The 19,940-nt window shown below is 41.5% G+C and overlaps 1 protein-coding gene across 1 annotated transcript in view; it reads right to left on the bottom strand.

Moving 5' to 3' along the window:
* Positions 1-530: 530 nt before the first annotated feature.
* The window catches only part of uvssa (UV-stimulated scaffold protein A), a 28,421-nt gene continuing 9,011 nt past the window's right edge, over positions 531-19,940 (bottom strand). Inside the window, exons 8-14 of the mRNA XM_049484220.1 lie at positions 15,006-15,114; positions 8,474-8,669; positions 7,392-7,535; positions 6,417-6,600; positions 5,803-5,914; positions 1,285-1,477; positions 531-1,108 (exon numbers count right to left, since the gene is read on the bottom strand). Of these exons, the coding sequence (XP_049340177.1) occupies positions 1,015-1,108; positions 1,285-1,477; positions 5,803-5,914; positions 6,417-6,600; positions 7,392-7,535; positions 8,474-8,669; positions 15,006-15,114 (1,032 nt within the window). The 3' untranslated portion in view covers positions 531-1,014. The remainder of the gene's footprint in view (positions 1,109-1,284; positions 1,478-5,802; positions 5,915-6,416; positions 6,601-7,391; positions 7,536-8,473; positions 8,670-15,005; positions 15,115-19,940) is intronic.

The following is a 19,940-nucleotide window of genomic DNA, read 5'->3' as shown; positions in this document are numbered from 1 at the left end:
CGAGCTGAGCTGGAATAAGAATATTATGATTGCGTGTGCACGCGATTTAAAATTCGTTTTACATGTTATAGAGATAAAGTTTAAAGTTATTTACTGTCGCTTATCTTCATGAATAATCTATAAATTATCTACATTAATAAGACCTTCTGTTATCAGAGATTATCTGGCAGTTTTTACTTTTCCTTTTCTCGATTATTCGTCTCACTTTGTTCGATCAGATCTAAAGATTTTTCTCCGGACTGATGGAGGAACATTAAGACTGAGATCTTCCTTCAGTTCAGTTTCCATAAACTGAGGAAGAAAAAAAGCTTTAAAATCTTCCTGCAGTGATTCTCTGACGGACCAAAAACCGATGGATTAAAAATATTTCAATTAAAATTCAGACATAAAATATTAAATCTGTTTTTTTTCTTTAATATGAAAATTTTATTAAAACCTCTCCAGCTCTGGAATTAAACCCTAAATAAACAGCTTATCATCTCTTTAATACACTAAACTACAGTCGAACAATAAACAATCACACAGAATAATTCGCTGTAAATAAAAAATGAAATGTGAATTTATTTTCTTCCACCTCTCAGTTCAGATTACAGAGAGATAAACACACAAAACATGTAAAACAAACAAAATCACCCCAAATTAGCACCAGAATTTATCCATTTTTTATAAAACAACATAGAAAAACAAAGATTCACTTACATTCTTTAAAAAGTGATCCTGCAAAACAAAGTGTTTTATACATGTTTTATACGCCAAGATCTTCATTTTAAAATCATAATTTAGATTAACAGTATTTGAGTATCAAAACATGATGATGAAATTATAATTAAACTGCAGTCAAACACAAAACATGAAATTACAAACCAGACAATAAAACTAGTTTATAAAATCATAAATAAATTAGAATAAACCACATATATCAACATACATTAATACGTATAAAATCAGGTTCAGAAATAGGTGGAAATATAAAAATAAAACTTCTATTTCTGAGTTTAAACAGATGAGGTGCACTCATTTAAATACGTAGTTAAACTGGTTTGCGAATTTCTCGTGTTTCCTCTTGTCGATTTTGTTCATAACCTCTGCTACTCGTCTCATGGAGCTCCTGCAAATAAATAAATACATAAATAATATATATAATAATAAATAAACAGATTTATCTGTTCAGGATTAGGGATCAGGGTTTATGTGGATTTTTAAGTTAAACCTGCTGATCATATTCAGTGATTTATTATTTAATATTATTCTCAGTGAATATTTTATTATCTCAGGGATACGTACTTATTAAAGACCTTCTTCTCCAGTCGTGAGCGGGAAGTGTTGGCAGTTTGCTTTAAGTCTGTGAGATTCGGGTGCTTCTTCCTCTTTCCTTTTCCTTTTCCTCCCTTTTTTCCTTTTCCGTACGTCCTGGAGGATCCCAGGTCTTCACCTGTAGCTGCTTCAATCTCCCGCATCAGCTCTGGATCCCGCCAATCTGAGACACACACACACACACACACACACACTTAGAGTTAAAGCTCATGTGTTTACATTAACGTCATAATCCAGTTACTGCAGAATAAAATAATCTGATTAACCCGATACACAAACACAGGAAAACGCAGAGATTTTTACATCAATAATCAGATTTTCACCCAAATCACATTTTTAACAAATTAATCCATAATATAAACACAAATCAGATAGCAGATTGTAGAAGATTATTAGATTATTTTCGTCTCTCTGGAGTTCTGTAATAAACGCTGCTCACTGATTTCCTGCAGCAGGGTCTGTTTTCACTGAAGCACAGACTGAAAAAAAATATCAATATAAAGATAAAAACATTTATACAAACCTCCCAAGTTCTGATATTAAACAGCTTACTATTATTATTAATAACAATCACACAGAATAAACCGCTGTAAATAAACTAAGAAATTTTATTACATATAAAGTTTATGTAAACTCATTCACTGGGGTTAAATACTAATTACCATAAAAATATTCTGAATTAAGCAAAGTTCAGGAGAGATTTTCAGAAGCTTCTAGAAGCAAATTCAGTAATCAACGATTTCTCTATAATTAAACACACTGTGAATTATTATTAATTATTGTATTTGTTTAGATCAGATTTTTTTTTTCATTTTAACTAAACAGAGACCCTCCCTCAGATACAGCTAATACAGCCTGAGAGACAGCGGGGGGCTGTAGGAGGGTATAGGGGGGTTATGGGGGTTATGGGGGTGTTACAGGTGGTATTTAGGGGGTTATCTGTGGGTTTTATGAAGATGAGAGGAGAGGAGGCTGATTAAGTTTAATCTGAGCAGCCGGAGTCTCTCCTCCATCAACACCCAGATCGTCTACACACACACACACACACACACACTAACTATACACACACACTATACACACACACACACACACACTAACTATACACACACACTATACACACACACACACTATACACACACACACTAACTACACACACACACTAACTACACACACACACACACTATATACACACACACACACACACACACACACTAACTACACACACACTATACACACACACACACACACACACACACTAACTATACACACACACTATACACACACACACACACACACACTAACTATACACACACACTATACACACACACACACACACACTAACTACACACACACACTATACACACACACACACACACACTAACTATACACACACACTATACACACACACACACACACACTAACTATACACACACACTATACACACACACACACACACACTAACTACACACACACACTATACACACACACACACACACACTAACTATACACACACACTATACACACACACTATACACACACACACACACACACTAACTACACACACACACTATACACACACACACACACACTAACTACACACACACACTAACTACACACACACACACACACTATACACACACACACACTATACACACACACACACTAACTATACACAAACACACACACACAAACACACACTATACACACACACACACACTATACACACACACTATACACACACACACACTAACTATACACACACACACACACACTAACTACACACACACACACACTAACTATACACACACACACGATGCAGCTGCTGTGCTAGTGAGAGCATTCAGACACAGCTTTCTGAACTGATTTAACTGAAAAAATATTGGCTTTGATGTTTTCTAAGGTATTTAATCACATTAATATAAAACATATAAATAATGTTATTCTCTCTTTACCAACAGAAATAAATGTCTATTATAACAGTAACGTTACTGCAGATACTTTTGTGAATGTTAAGCAGTAAATCGACTACAGTCTCAGACAGAAACATGAAGATTAGTGTAATATTTTACTACAAAATCATAAATAATAAAGTCGTGATTTTCTTGTTTTTTTTCTGTTTGTTGGACTCAAACCATCAGCTACACTTTTCTCAGGATTTCCTCTTTTTTAGGGTAAATTTACTGATGAAAGATCAGATTCCTCCGGCAGTGATGCTCCAACATCAATAAACCTCTTCCTGATTTTATTGTGTTAATAAATAAATAAAGTTAGACCATTAACAGCTTTATTTTACTTTATTAACTGTCAGGTTAGTGAACAGAGTTTAATTTATAAGTTGTGTGTTTTTTAGGTTTTGCTGTGGTGGATCTGGTTAAATGCGGGTCTGAATTCTCCTAAATTACTGTTTAAGAGAGACGGGAGGAGAGACGGGAGGAGAGACGGGAGGAGAGACAGGAAGAGAGAGACGGGAGGAGAGACGGGAGGAGAGACGGGAGGAGAGACAGGAAGAGAGAGACGGGAGGAGAGACGGGAGGAGAGACAGGAAGAGAGAGACAGGAGGAGAGACGGGAGGAGAGACAGGAGGAGGAGAGACAGGAGGAGAGACGGGAGGAGAGACAGGAGGAGGAGAGACGGGAGGAGGAGAGACGGGAGGAGGAGAGACGGGAGTAGGAGAGACAGGAGGAGGAGAGACAGGAGGAGGAGAGACGGGAGGAGGAGAGACGGGAGGAGGAGAGACGGGAGGAGGAGAGACAGGAGGAGGAGAGACAGGAGGAGGAGAGGCGCTGTGTTTAGAGCAGAAATCAATGACCCAGCGGGGGAGAGACGGGTCAGTCAGGGAGCTGATGGACCTCCGCCGGTGCCGCCGGCAGCACGAGAGCGCGGGCGGGGTGCCCGCCGGTTACCGTGACGACCGGCGTGTAGACGGGCAGAGGGCATGATGGAGTCGGGGGGATCGATACGCACTTACTTACAAAAGATGCTATTTCACAACCCAGTGATCACCAGCGTCCTGCTGCCACCTGCCCCAAACACCTGCCTGTTAACAAGACCCTGCAGCACATCCGGCGACAGCTCAGAGCCACAGACAGCTCAGAGCCACAGACAGCTCAGAGCCACAGATAGACCAGAGCCACAGACAGCCCAGAGCCACAGACAGCTCAGAGCCACAGACAGCCCAGAGCCACAGACAGCCCAGAGCCACAGACAGCCCAGAGCCACAGACAGCCCAGAGCCACAGACAGCCCAGAGCCACAGACAGACCAGAGCCACAGACAGACCAGAGCCACAGACAGACCAGAGCCACAGATAGACCAGAGCCACAGACAGCTCAGAGCCACCACAGACAGCTCAGAGTCACCACAGACAGCTCAGAGCCACAGACAGCTCAGAGCCACCACAGACAGCTCAGAGCCACAGACAGCTCAGAGCCACAGACAGCCCAGAGCCACAGACAGCCCAGAGCCACAGACAGCTCAGAGCCACAGACAGCTCAGAGCCACAGATAGACCAGAGCCACAGACAGCCCAGAGCCACAGACAGCTCAGAGCCACCACAGACAGCTCAGAGCCACCACAGACAGCTCAGAGCCACCACAGACAGCTCAGAGCCACAGACAGCTCAGAGCCACCACAGACAGCTCAGAGCCACCACAGACAGCTCAGAGCCACAGACAGCTCAGAGCCACAGACAGCTCAGAGCCACAGATAGACCAGAGCCACAGACAGCCCAGAGCCACAGACAGCTCAGAGCCACAGACAGCTCAGAGCCACAGACAGCTCAGAGCCACAGACAGCTCAGAGCCACAGATAGACCAGAGCCACAGACAGCCCAGAGCCACAGACAGCTCAGAGCCACAGACAGCTCAGAGCCACAGACAGCTCAGAGCCACAGATAGACCAGAGCCACAGACAGCCCAGAGCCACAGACAGCTCAGAGCCACCACAGACAGCTCAGAGCCACCACAGACAGCTCAGAGCCACCACAGACAGCTCAGAGCCACAGACAGCTCAGAGCCACCACAGACAGCTCAGAGCCACCACAGACAGCTCAGAGCCACCGACTAAAATAGTTCCATTGCTGCTCTGTTTGTAGCTGTGGTGTTTGGCTTGTAAGCACTGCATTGTTGCTAGGTTACCTGTATGTGGGCGGAGTAATACATGGAGAGCTTCGGCTACAGTGCATTACCGGCTGCTAACGGCACTCATAGAACACCTCTCAGCCAATCACATTGCAGAGACGGAACTAACTGTGGTAAATTCAGACTAACAGCAGATTTATGGTGAAAACTAGAAAAGCAGACTGAATTAGTTCTTCCTGAAAGAAAATTGTTGAGATATCTCTGAGTTTAAAGATTTCTCTTCCAGATTTATCCAGGTGATTCCCAGTGATTTACTACAATAAATCAGGCGTGTTTTAATGAACACAGTGATTTGTATTAATCTGAATATTAATGTTTTACTGAACTGAAATATTAAATATTAATGTTACCTGGCTGCTCTTCTCTGCGTTTCCTCTCCTCTCTCTCCAGACGAGCGGCGTCTTCCGGATTAATCGGCCTCCCGATCTCATCTCGAGGGATTATAATCCCGTGGAACGGACACTTAAAAAAATAATAAATAAAAATCAGCAACTAAATAAACCATCGAACAACTTTTCCTACAGATGACAATAATCTGTACTTTCACTTTTACACGTCTTATTCACTAAAAGCACTCTTTACAGAAACAGAGCTGCAGATGCTTTGTTTCAGGATTGGTTTTACAGAGCTGTGATTCAAACTCATCATGATGTTCTTATTCCTCTTATTGTGGAGAAGAAAAGAAAAAGGGAGGAGAAAGAATAAAAAAAGATAAAGAACTAAAGTAAAATTAAATAAAGGAATAAATATTGCACACAGGCTGTTCATAGTTCTTCATTTGTAGATAGACGGGATGCATATTTGCCCAACATCATGTTTGATCACTGATTTGATCTGGTGAAAATACTGTATTATTACCAAATATTGCAACGTCATTTTTTCCCAAATATGATGCAGCCAAATAACCTTTTCTGGTGCTGAATTCTATTTTTTAAGGTTCACGAACTGGTGCTCAGCTCCTCACCTTGACCCGGTCCTGGCGTTCACACAGCGAGCCGTTGGGCAGGGGGGTTCTGCACTTGTGCTCCACGGGCTGGAAGCGTCCGGCGAAGGTGATGTACCTGGACTTCATCTGTGCAGACAGCTCCGTGTTCTCCACCTCCTCCTCCACCTCGTGCGGCACCCAGAACTGGTGCTGAGAAGTGTTCCTGAGAATCAGAGAAGACAAGAGTCTTTCACACTCGCAGAGTTCACCGAGTTCACCAAAGTTCTCCAAACCTCTCTCTGAACCTCGTTTATCTCCGGCTCTGTTTCTACTATCTTTTATATTTCCTGCCAGACAGAAGTATGTAGATCTAATTTTAATAAATAAAAATGCTTTTTTATTTTTCCACAGTAATACACTACTGTTGTGGTATATAACATGTGGAATATACTTATATATTTGCTTTTAAAAACATTTAAAACAATACAAAAACAACATAACAATTACATTACAATTTTATTTAGGCAAAACCTGAGTATCAGTTTATTCTACCTTTATATAAACATAATGAGTTCTTCTGCAGAGCAATTATCAATTTTCTGTCCTTCATCTAAAAGAGCAAAAACCCAAAAACACTGAGCCGGAGCTTCTCTTAATGATGTTTTGTCTATAAATGTGAAAGATTTATAAAAAATCATGGAAGCTATTTTGACAAAAAAACTGAAGAATAATCACTGCTGATCCTCAGAGCAGGAATTTATTTACTAATTTGCACTGATTGGGATTTCCTCTGAGGACTGAACAGGCAATAGTGCTCTCTAGTGGCCAATAAAACATGACAATCCTGAACTGAAGTGAAAAATATGATTTTATTTTGTATTTCAGATGGAGGTAAATGATTTCTACACAAACAGAAGCTCACATAGAGAATATTATACACTATTAAGGAATAATTGAGGAATTATATCAGTAAACTGAGCTGTGCTGCTGCTGCTGTGTTTGTGAAAGTTGTACTTGATGATTTTGCCGGCGGTCGGCTGCTCCTCTCCCCAGTAATAAAGATCCAGACCGAACGGAACGACAGGAGCTTCCTGTTTCTCCTGAACCTGAACCTCCTCCCCACCGCCTGCAGACTCCTCACCACCGCCTCCGGATACACTGACACACACACACACACACACACACACACACACACACACACACACACACTGATTTACACTGATTTTAAAAGTGTAAACATGAACTTCATCACTCACACACTTTAAAATGACAAAAACATGATTAAGTCTGGGCTGAGCACTTTCTCTAAATCAGATTTATAAGCTCCAGCTCATCCCAAATCACCATCTCAGTTCATCAGCTTCATATCAGGGGATTAATGTGGAGGACTTTTATACTATTTACTAAAGAAGTCTATATGTGTCCCTTAATCATTTTCATCTCTTGAATATTAATCTACAGTGTAGAAGATATATCAAATTAAGAAGTAAACTTTGAATGAGAAAGTGACTCCAAACTTTTAACTGGTACTGTATTAGATAAAACTGAGGGAAAATAGTTGTTAAGGTGAAACAAATGTAAATTATAATATTAAAGCTTGTAATGATTACAATGTATGGCATTGAATATTTTTCCTAAACAAAATTTAATTGTAGTGGTTGTTTTTCTAGAGAAATCTTTTGAACTATTAAAAGCTGATACAGATGATCAGGAGATTGCTGGTTGAATCCCGGTCATCTCTGAGAGAGCACTGTTGGTCTTGTTCTCTCTGGGTGGGTACAGTACAGTAGATGGCGGTCTCTCTTTCCCCTCATCACTCAACAGGGTGATGTGGATCAGCACAAGGCTGCATCTGTGAGCTGATGTATCAGAACCGAGTCGCTGCGCTTTCCTCCGAGCGTTAGCGCTGTGATGCTACTTGCTAATGCTGCATCAGCAGCAGTTCAAAAAGAGGCGGAGTCTGACTTCACATGTATCGGAGGAGGCGTGTGCTAGTCTACACTCTACTGGTGTTAAAGGAGCATCACTAGTGATAGTGAATAAAATGATAAAATCTGATTTAGATCAGGTCTGTGTTTGGTTGTGTGGTTGGGTACCTTGTAGTCGGGACGGAGGGCAGTCTGTTCTTCAGGACTCGGACCGTGGCGGCGGCACACGTCGGGTCCATCTCCTCATCACGGAGTTTCCGCTGCAGCCGGGCCAGACTCCGGGGCGGAGCTCCCGCTTTCACCGCTGGTTTTAAAGTTTCTGGTTTGGCCACAGAAGAGGATGTGGAAGGTAATGGATCAAGACCTGAAGAATAAACATCAGAAAACTTCATCAAACCAAGAATTAAAATTCGGTCAGATTTATTAAAAATGTTTTAACTCAGGGGTTTTTAAACATTTAAAACAATTTTTTACCCATTAACAAACTAAAACGTTTAAATATCACATACTGAAGCTACTGTTAGGCTGTACACACCAATCTGCAAATTATTATTATTATTATTATTATTATTATTATTATTATTATTATTATTATTACTGATTATTGTAAATGCAGCAAGACTACTGAGACATGTGGGAAAGCTTGAGAGCGAGGACAATGAAAAATAAAAGTGTTAGGATTGTGGAAGAATAGGGAGAATGTAGTGAGTCTACATGACACTCGTTAAACCATACAGTAATTATTTTACTATTATTACTAATACAGAAACTACAGTGAATTATGTGTGAATGGTTAATTAAATTTAACTTAATTAAAAGTAAAAATATTTTTAAGGTCTTCTGGTGATCCAATCTGGATTACTTTGCTTTCCACCAGTTTGAGAACCTCTGTGTTAATGGACACATCATCAGAACTATTATTAATTTAAAATTTATCTTTTTTTAGTTAAATTACCTCGTGCAGCTAAACAGACAGAGGTGAATATTTATAAACTACATCAAACATCATTTAAACTGTAATAAAGCTGTAGTTTGAGTAGAGAGGCGTCTCCTGAGCGGACGTTACTCCGCTGAGGGTCTCCTGGGTGGGCCGAGGGTCTGATCAGATCATGCAGGAGATTAAAGCTGAGCTTTAGAGAGACACTGAGATCCAAGAGCCCTCCTCAACCTGGACCCGCCCCAAATCCCAGGAGTGTGGCCAAATGAAAAGTTTAAAGGAGCAGATTAAACCTCTTAAGGGTCTGATTAGGGAACACCGGACCACTCTGGATGTGGGTCATTAACCCAGAGGACTCAAAGCAAAGGGGTTAAAAATCTGCAGCTGTAGATCAGAGGAGCTTTCAACCCACACATCTTATTCTCACTGTGATTTTAATATATAACTACTCAATAACTTCATGAACTATTTAAATAATTAGATTACATGTATATTATGTGTACAGATATAAATGGTGTGTTGGTCAGGCTTTGTTTCTTAATGCAAGAACAAAAGGAGGAACATAAAAACACTTCACTAACAACATATAAAAATACTCTTTTTACTCTTCAGAAATTATTTTTACCCTTCCATACAAAACAACACAACAAAACAATTAAAAGCTCCTCAATATGAACTGATTTTACACCAGGGGTGTAACACTACTTAAAAATTCACAGTTCAGTGCACACCACATTTCACAATATATAGTTCAGTACAGTACAGTAGTAGTAGCATAAAGTTTATTTTTTTATTAATCTTCATTAATTAAATTAATTTTTATTATTTTTTAAAGATATTAAAGTCAAAATATTAGAAAAATCTTTGTTTAGCTGAAAACAGTGAGAGATAAAGAATAAAGACAGATCTAAATGAATGAATAGTTCACTCTCTCCACACACAGCAGCGAGAGCGAGAGGCTGATATAAGAGAGAGAAAGAAGAGCAGGGTGTTGGTGTTGCAACAATATTAATATTCCTAAACCTTTACACTTCCCACAATGCCATGCAAATTTAACATCTTACAATCTAAGATTTCTTTGGGGGGCACACACTTGTGAAAATACTGCATATACCCTAATAGTGTATTTTGTATTGTGTATTTTCTCAGTGCAACTAAATCAAAGACATTTCAGTATTAATTTTAGTGCATTATTTCAGCATTATCACACGGATATGACTCTAATAAACTGCATTCCTGAAACCTGTGGGTGAAACCCCCCCCCCCCCGTGTCCCTCAGTGAGGATCTGATGTAGGAAGTTAAACATTTGGAAAAGGTTTTCAGTGTCCTGATCCTGATCCCCGAGGTCTACAGTTAATCCCGGCCGCCTCGTTCCCCACGACTTATTGCATCATAGCCGGACCCCGCAATCATGAAATACCACCAAATCCTTTCTTTTTCTGTTCAAATTGACCAAAATGGTAGCTATTTGTCTGAAGCAATAAAGTTGCAGGTGTTAAAGAGATAAATCAATAAGAGGAAATAGAGAGGCCCAGCAGTCCACACACACTGGAGCTGCCAATGGTGGCCGTATTGATTTTCCTGAGTTCAGCAGGTCTTGTAATTAAAATGTAAATTTGAGAAAGAGATAACGTCCTGACAGGAATGGCGGGATAAAGGGATAGATAAAAGATCAGTAGTGAAAGGAGCAGAGAGAGAGAGAGAAAGAGAAAAGGAGAGGGAGAGAGAGAGAGAGAGAGAGAGAGAGAGAGAGAGAGAGAGAGAGAGAAAATGGAGGAGAGGAATAGGAGAGAAATGTTTCCAAATGAAAGTATTTTTCTCCGGATGAGCTGCAGACGGCTTTTGAAAGGAGTTGGAGGAAAAGATTAGGGGAAAGGAGGTGAAACGGTTTGACGGCTTAATGTAAAGCTGAATGAAAGCGCTGATACTAACTCACACTGACTGATAGATCTGGAGGGAAGTTAAGTTGGTGGAAAATCTTAAAGATATTTTGTGTGACAGATTTTCAGAGAGTGAGAAGTATATTCCGCAACTGTTCTTTACTTTACAAATTATGTAAAATTAATAAAGTTTTTCTAGAAACCTAAGGATGCTTTACAATTTACACGTTTTACACACAACCATTCACACTCAGCACTCATCCAAACACTGGTGAGAAGCAGCAGCCAATAGCGCACAGCGTACTCTCAACCAGAAACAACCCCCTCCACCTGGAGGAGGACTGCATCCAGCACTACAATTTTTACCCAGAACAGAGTGATAATTAATAGCTGGACACACTTTTATCCACACACAAATACATACCACACTCTTTACACATATTTACACACCAGATCAATTTACAATATAAAAATTTTCTGGCCAATTTTAGGTTATCCAATCTACCTGATATCCATGTTTTTGGACTGTGGGAGGAAACCCACACAGACACAGGGAGAAACTGAAAACTCCACCCAGATGAGCATGAGCGTGAGCTGAGCGTGAGCGTGAGCTGAGCGTGAGCATGGGCTGAGCGTGAGCGTGAGCGTGAGCTGAGCTGAGCGTGAGCTGAGCTGAGCGTGAGCGTGAGCGTGAGCGTGAGCTGAGCTGAGTGTGAGCTGAGCTGAGCGTGAGCGTGAGCATGGGCTGAGCGTGAGAGTGAGCGTGAGCGTGAGCATGGGCTGAGCGTGAGCTGAGCTGAGCGTGAGCGTGAGCATGGGCTGAGCGTGAGCTGAGCGTGAGCGTGAGCTGAGCTGAGTGTGAGCTGAGCTGAGCGTGAGCGTGAGCATGGGCTGAGCGTGAGAGTGAGCGTGAGCGTGAGCATGGGCTGAGCGTGAGCTGAGCTGAGCGTGAGCGTGAGCATGGGCTGAGCGTGAGAGTGAGCGTGAGCGTGAGCATGGGCTGAGCGTGAGCTGAGCTGAGCGTGAGCGTGAGCATGGGCTGAGCGTGAGCTGAGCGTGAGCGTGAGCTGAGCTGAGTGTGAGCTGAGCTGAGCGTGAGCGTGAGCATGGGCTGAGCGTGAGCGTGAGCATGGGCTGAGCGTGAGCGTGAGCTGAGCTGAGCGTGAGCATGGGCTGAGCGTGAGAGTGAGCGTGAGCGTGAGCTGAGCTGAGTGTGAGCTGAGCTGAGCGTGAGCGTGAGCATGGGCTGAGCGTGAGAGTGAGCGTGAGCGTGAGCATGGGCTGAGCGTGAGCTGAGCTGAGCGTGAGCGTGAGCATGGGCTGAGCGTGAGCTGAGCGTGAGCGTGAGCTGAGCTGAGTGTGAGCTGAGCTGAGCGTGAGCGTGAGCGTGGGCTGAGCGTGAGCTGAGCGTGAGCGTGAGCGTGAGCATGGGCTGAGCGTGAGCTGAGCGTGAGCATGGGCTGAGCGTGAGAGTGAGCGTGAGCGTGAGCTGAGCTGAGTGTGAGCTGAGCTGAGCGTGAGCGTGAGCATGGGCTGAGCGTGAGCTGAGCGTGAGCTGAGCGTGAGCGTGAGCATGGGCTGAGCGTGAGCTGAGCGTGAGCATGGGCTGAGCGTGAGAGTGAGCGTGAGCGTGAGCTGAGCTGAGTGTGAGCTGAGCTGAGCGTGAGCGTGAGCATGGGCTGAGCGTGAGCTGAGCGTGAGCGTGAGCATGGGCTGAGCGTGAGCTGAGCGTGAGCATGGGCTGAGCGTGAGAGTGAGCGTGAGCGTGAGCTGAGCTGAGTGTGAGCTGAGCTGAGCGTGAGCGTGAGCATGGGCTGAGCGTGAGCATGGGCTGAGCGTGAGCTGAGCGTGAGCTGAGCGTGAGCATGGGCTGAGCGTGAGCTGAGCGTGAGCGTGAGCGTGAGCATGGGCTGAGCGTGAGCTGAGCGTGAGCATGGGCTGAGCGTGAGCGTGAGCTGAGCTGAGCGTGAGCGTGAGCATGGGCTGAGCGTGAGCTGAGCGTGAGCATGGGCTGAGCGTGAGAGTGAGCGTGAGCGTGAGCTGAGCTGAGTGTGAGCTGAGCTGAGCGTGAGCTGAGCGTGGACTGAGCGTGAGCGTGGACGTGTTGGGCTGTGAGGAGGAGGACGGATGCTCCTGCAGGTTTAGCCCCGCCCCCCCGCTGCAGTAAGGGGCAGGTGGATGTTGTAAATTACAGCGCAGGGCTAATGGGAGCTCATTAACACCACTGCATTGTTAATTTGGCACGACGGTGCTCTGATCATTACATACTTTACTAATCAAAGCAGCTCGGCTGCACGAAATTACAGCCTAATGAGTCTTTAGTTAATACCGCCGCAGACAGAGCGAAGATTATATAGCAAATAATAGAATTATCTCAGGGTCTGAGTGTGTGTGTGTGTGAGAGAGAGCTATACAGCGCTAATCAGATGCAGGGCTATGAAAACATATTGACAACTAGCAGAACTCAATTATAAATCCAGTTTTAAGTCGTCATTAGCAATTATACAATTATACAGATAGTCTTTTAATGCCTCTATTGTCCATTATATTATTAAAGCAACACTGTAGAATGATATTTAACAGACCTGTAATAAAGAGAACAGCGTCTCTCTCACTGCTGCCTCGTGTTTAGCGTGTTGCTAACTGCACTACATAACTTTACGATGTGATGTGTAATGCTGTCATATTCCTGTAAAATCCAGTATTATATATGTTACTGTACTCTCAGTACAGAACCCTCACTGCTTCTTCCACTCTCACAGTGATGACTCTGTATCTCTTAGCTTGTCCAGAAATGTGTGTGCATTAACCGTGGCTGAAAGTGTGCATCACACTCCCTGACTGTAGGGGGAGCTCAGGAGCAGGAAATCAAATAAACAAGTATTACATAATGCTGCTTAAACTCAGCAATTTAGTCACTAGATTCAAATGTAATTATTTAAGGAACACAAATACTCTAAATATACTTAAATATATGTTTCCATACAGTAAAATATGTTGTGTTAAATATATTTTTGAGTGTTTAGCGTGAGGTTGACCTGCTGCGTGACCCCTGTGGTTCTGTGTGCGGCTCCTTGTCGATACGGATGTCCTTCCACTGATGGAGTCGTTTGCATGTACAAACAGTCAGCTGTCAAAACAGATTTTTATTGGATGCGCTCAGCGGCTGCAGGATTTAATGGATTTAAATGATTTAGAGCAGCTTGAACAGATTCATTACTCTTTAAAAAAAAAACAATGGGGAATTATTTATTTTATTTTATTCCCAGTGGAGAAATCTAAAAGTGCTCTTAAAGAGTTAGGACGTCCTAATTAATAAAGAACATAACAGACTGTGCCGTTAAAACACAGTATTTTAATATTAATGTTTGTGTTTAATATTAATATTAATATTAATATTAATGTTGTTATATTTATGTGATTCATTAATAAATTGGCTAATTTTGTCTAAAATTGCTTTCTTTTTATTTTTATTTTTTTGAACAGCGACGATATAAACTTTATTTATATAGCCTTGCCTAAACATGCAACTCTCACACACTTCATCACTTTCACACCCAGTGATTTAACTTTTAACCTTTAATAAAACTCTAAAAGTCACTTTATTCTTCTTCGTTTAAAGATCGTTCTAATACGGAGCTTTAATACCCAGAATTCTACTGATAAATAATAAATAATAAATGCTCTTGTGTCGAACGTCCAGCTCTGTAAACAAACGTGACACTTCAGAAAGAGATTCAGAGGCTTTAAACTCTGAACTGCAGCTGGACTGGGAGGTCTGGTGGAGCGGAGAGCTGCTGGGAGAGATTACTGGGATTCTGGGAGCAGTGGTGATCTGACTGGTGTTTAATGAGTGTGATTTCTGCACCTGAATAAACTCACCGTACTCTGAGCGCAGGTGATCAGGAATATGAGGCTCATACCCCTCCTTCTCCGGCACCTCCTCAAAATCATCATCTTCATCATCCTCATCTTCCTCTCCAGCCTTTAACTAGTAAGAAAACAGAGAGACTGAATTTACAGAATGTAATAATTACATATATTACATTTTCTGTAATTTTCCTTATGATACATAAACAAGCTGGAAAACAACAGTCTAATAACTGTTGATTCACTCAGTTATAAACGAATTACAGTAATAAAACTTCCATAAAAACATGGATATCAACTTCAGTTTCACTTAACTTTAAATCTGTAATACAATTAGGGCAGTTCTATTTATTTTATAATTTATTTTCTTTTTATATTTTAGTTTGTTCTCCAATACATTGTTAAAAGCAACATTATGCAGCATTTTTACCAAAAACATATCAGCTTTAAATTCATTTTGTTAATGCTTTACTGACTTAAAATACGCAAAAGAAAGAACACCCTCTCTATCACTGCTGTTGCAGGTTAGGCGTGCTGCTAACTGCACTGTGAAACTTTTTTTATTTTAGTCAGATTTTATACATTTGTGTTTTTAATTTTATGTAAACAATTGCAGAATATCACCTTCGTTACAAAACACAAACATAAAATTACAATTTAAATCACGCCCCACCCATTTTCTATAAACACTTCTTTGTAAACAGTGTGAAACTCATGAATAAAAATCTTAGTGTTTGTTAAAACGTTTCTACGCTGATTAAAACTCTGAGTATATTGTGGAGATTTCCCGCGCTCTGAACAGTAACGTCGCACCGCTTTACATTTTCATTCAGAATCGTAATAGAATTTCCAGTTGACCACGTCCAATCTTTCCTGCAGTGGTCGTCCACCTGACCATCACAGCGTCTAACCTCAGCAGAGTAAAACACAGCTCATTAACATCCGGCCAATTTTCCCATCAGTCTGATTACAGAGAGAACAAACAGCTCAGAGATCTTCATCCAAACCATCAGACTGAAGCTCAGAGAGCAGATCAGTGATCCACACTCTGGTTTATCCACTCTCACGCTGAACAGAGCCGCAGGAGCAGAACAGAACAGAGAGAGATAGACAGATATGAAGGTAATATTGGGTTATCTCAGCCTCAGCTAGCCAGGTGGAGGTGTACCTGATAACAGCGCTGAGAGAATAGAGAGCTCAGCGGCTGATACGAGGGTTTCTCACTCTGAGTCTCTGAGTCTCTGGGTTTAGTCTCATTCAATCACTTTAAGAAGATCAACCCAGAACTAGAGTCCCGATAAAGAGAACATCTACAGCAGATCCAGAGAGTGAGACTCTGAGCTCTTCAGGACGAGAGGAGCTGCTGGAGCTTTATGGTTCTGTGTGAATTTCTTATGTTTGGGTTATTAGATTTATTAGTCACAATTCAGTTGCAACACTGAATTTGGGACCTTTAATGTAATTAGTAAAAATGTAATTAACACGTAGTAAACATGTATTTAATGTTAATCCAGGTACAGGTGGAGTCTGGCTGGTGGTTGGAGGTGGATGGTGCTCCTCTTCCTCCTGAGTTTCAGCAGTGAGTCTCACGTGAGTCTCACGTGAGCTCATCCATCACCGGCTGTAAGTTTAGTTATCACTCCAACACTAATCAAAAGAGAAAACTGTCAGCGGCTCTGACCTGTGGAACCTCCCAATTACGCTCTTCAGGACTGACAGGAGCACTTAACTCCGCCGGGCGGGTAAATGACCACCATCAATCTATACAGAATAACAATGAGCCGCAGCCGCAGATTATTATTCCTCTTCCCTTTTTTTAAAGGTATAGAAAATCCCCGAGCTGGAATTTATGAAAGGTGAAAAGCAACCCAAGGCTCTCTTATATACCTTATATACCCCCCCAACTCCCCACCATCCCACTCCCTATCCCATCCCCTGGTCCACCGCTCCCCCCCCCCCCTCAGCACGAGGAACCCCGCGCGGCTCGGGGAGGCGTCCCATCAGCGCTAAACAGAATTTATGCCTTTTAATTTACTGAAAAGGTGCTTAACCGTTCCCTGCGCTACAATGCATAACAGAATGCCAGTTTTTAAATATGGGGGTCGTTTTCATAAAACGGTATACATAATGTGTGTGCCCTTCCTCTCCTCGAGGGCACGGCGTGAGCTGCGCTTTACCCCAGCGCCGCTTTGCTCCTTTTCCATTTATTCTGCTTAATTGCCTCCGTGATTACCTCTATATCAGCCACTAAAGGGTGATCAGAGCTCGCTCTGCCCATTCCTTTTTATTCCTCCGCTTTCTTTTTTTATTTTCTTTTTCATTACCGCAGGCGGGCCGTGTTGACACTCGCAGATTAAGGTATAAACTGTCTTTGGATGAGGTCTCCATTACGCGCTCGGGCTGAGAGCCGCTGAGTGAGGAGAGCTGATAGCTGAGCTTTTACTGCAGGAAAAACAGGAGCTTTAGCTAAAGAAGCGGCTCTGCTTCGAACTGCAGCTCTGATATTAAACATTAAACACAGAAACCGCAGAGAGAGGAGGAGCGTTTCTGCAGGTTCAGGGTCTTTTTGCTGTATAAACACTAAAAAACAGAGTTAGATATCAGTACTTTCTTGTAGTCAGTGAAACACTTTTCCTAATTGTTCCATTAAAAGCTATAATATTGGTCTATACAGGGTCAGATGTGTTTTACTAACAGCAGGAAGTACAGATTGATATGATTTAACCAGACAAAAGGTACATTATTACAATTCTGTATCACTATAAAAATAAACAATATATATTTACTTATACCTTTTTCATTTGAAAACCAAAAAATTTTGGAGCATCAAGTTTTTGACACATATTCAGCTGACGATAATGTTTATATGTTTTTATGTTTGTACATGGGTACAAATAAAGACTTTGACTGAAAGCTGCTCTACTGTACCTCAATATAAGGTACAGCCCCAGAGACAAGCTTTATATTCTTAACTACATTACATTACATTATTACATTACATTACATTTGGCAGACGCTTTTGTCCAAAGCGACTTACAATATTGAAGTGCAAATAATAGAAGAGGTTAAGTACAAAAATAATAGAAGTTAAAATAAAGCATCTATAGACAGGGCCTTAAGGAGGTCAGAGGGAAATAATGGGATAGAGGAGTAGAGAAGAGGAAGAAGGAGATGAGGTTAGAATTATTTAGTTAGTTAGAGGTGTTAGGAGAGTAAGTGCTCTTTGAAGAGCTCTGTCTTCAGGAGTTTATTAAAGATAGTGAGAGATTCTCCTGATCTGGTAGTGGAAGGTAGTTTGTTAGAGGTGTTAGGAGAGTAAGTGCTCTTTGAAGAGCTCTGTCTTCAGGAGTTTATTAAAGATAGTGAGAGATTCTCCTGATCTGGTAGTAGAAGGTAGTTAGTTAGAGGTGTTAGGAGAGTAAGTGCTCTTTGAAGAGCTCTGTCTTCAGGAGTTTATTAAAGATAGTGAGAGATTCTCCTGATCTGGTAGTAGAAGGTAGTTTGTTAGAGGTGTTAGGAGAGTAAGTGCTCTTTGAAGAGCTCTGTCTTCAGGAGTTTATTAAAGATAGTGAGAGATTCTCCTGATCTGGTAGTGGAAGGTAGTTTGTTCCACCATTGGGGAACTCTGTATGAGAACAGTCTGGATTGCTTTGTGTGAATGTTTGGCAAAGCGAGGCGACGTTCATATCTTAGGTTTCTTAAAGCACTTTAAGAAGTTCCTCCACAGTTTTAAAATGAAGAGCCTCCAAAAGTTCCTCACTCTTTTACAAAACAGTTCTTTATTAAACCAACAGCAGCATCTCTAAAAGCACTTTATCTTTATCTTTAGCTCTTTATTTCTTTCCCAAAGTTTTATTATTATCTGATATAAAAGTATTTGAATGGGTGTTTGAGTCTCTCTGTAAAACCAGCAGCCACCCAAACCCCTTCCTCCCACTGAACTCACTCTTAAAATTAAAAGTCCTACTTAAAACATCACTCCTAACACCCCCACACTTCCTCACTCGGCCGCGGGCGGAGGGGAGTTGTTTAGTTTATAAGTGTTGTTTCTTTAATCCAGTGCAGTTATTTCCAGCTTGATGGATTAAAAAGCAGCGGGAAAAGATCACCACCAGCACTGGAATTCTCCAACCGGCCGGCATTATTTTATTTTTAATTCACTTTAATTCTGCTGTGATAAAATCTGCGCTGGCAGCTGGTGATGGCAGAGCTGTAAGTCTTGTGCAGGAGAAGCGCGGGGAGGAGAATCGGTCTGTATACGGAGGCGTTTCGCTGACACAGGCCCGGCTAACGTATGGAGCTCACCTTTTAGTGTCTCCTTTGCATTTAAAACACACCATTTACTCTCCCGCCTCGATAACTTCTGTGGAATAAACTACTCTTCTTTTCATTCCTCTTGTAAATCCCCCCCCTGATCTCCAGCTTCTTCTCAGAAAGTTTTTCAGGCTCTTTAAAGTGTGCAAAATTTTACCAGAGTTAAAGAGTTTAACATACTTCATATACAGACATATAAAATATTTAACATATTTATTCCACAATGTGCTTTTTACACTATTTAACCCATTATACTGTCATTTACTGCACTTTTAAACTGTACTTTACTTTTACATCAGTATCTGTTCTTAGAGACTCTGATTAACACTAAGTGATTAACTTTTAATTTAACTTAAATTATTTATTCAGCTAACCTCTTAATGTTCATTATTCACTTCTTAGAGGACGTCCCGTGCACATAAAAACGTCGAACAAATTCTTTAAAAGCTCAGAACAGCGCTTCTGTTTTTTTTATTATTATTTGGAGGTAGGTGCCACTGTGAATATTAAATAGAGCGGTGAGTATATTAGAATAAAGGTGAATATTAAATAGAGCGGTGAGTATATATGAATAGAGGTGAATATTAAATAGAGCGGTGAGTATATATGAATAGAGGTGAATATTAAATAGAG

This window comes from Astyanax mexicanus, chromosome 10 (assembly GCF_023375975.1).
Source record: "Astyanax mexicanus isolate ESR-SI-001 chromosome 10, AstMex3_surface, whole genome shotgun sequence".
Taxonomy (NCBI): Eukaryota; Metazoa; Chordata; class Actinopteri; order Characiformes; family Acestrorhamphidae; genus Astyanax; species Astyanax mexicanus.
The sequence above is the reverse complement of the archived record's forward strand: the minus strand, read 5'-3'. Positions and strand labels throughout refer to the sequence as shown.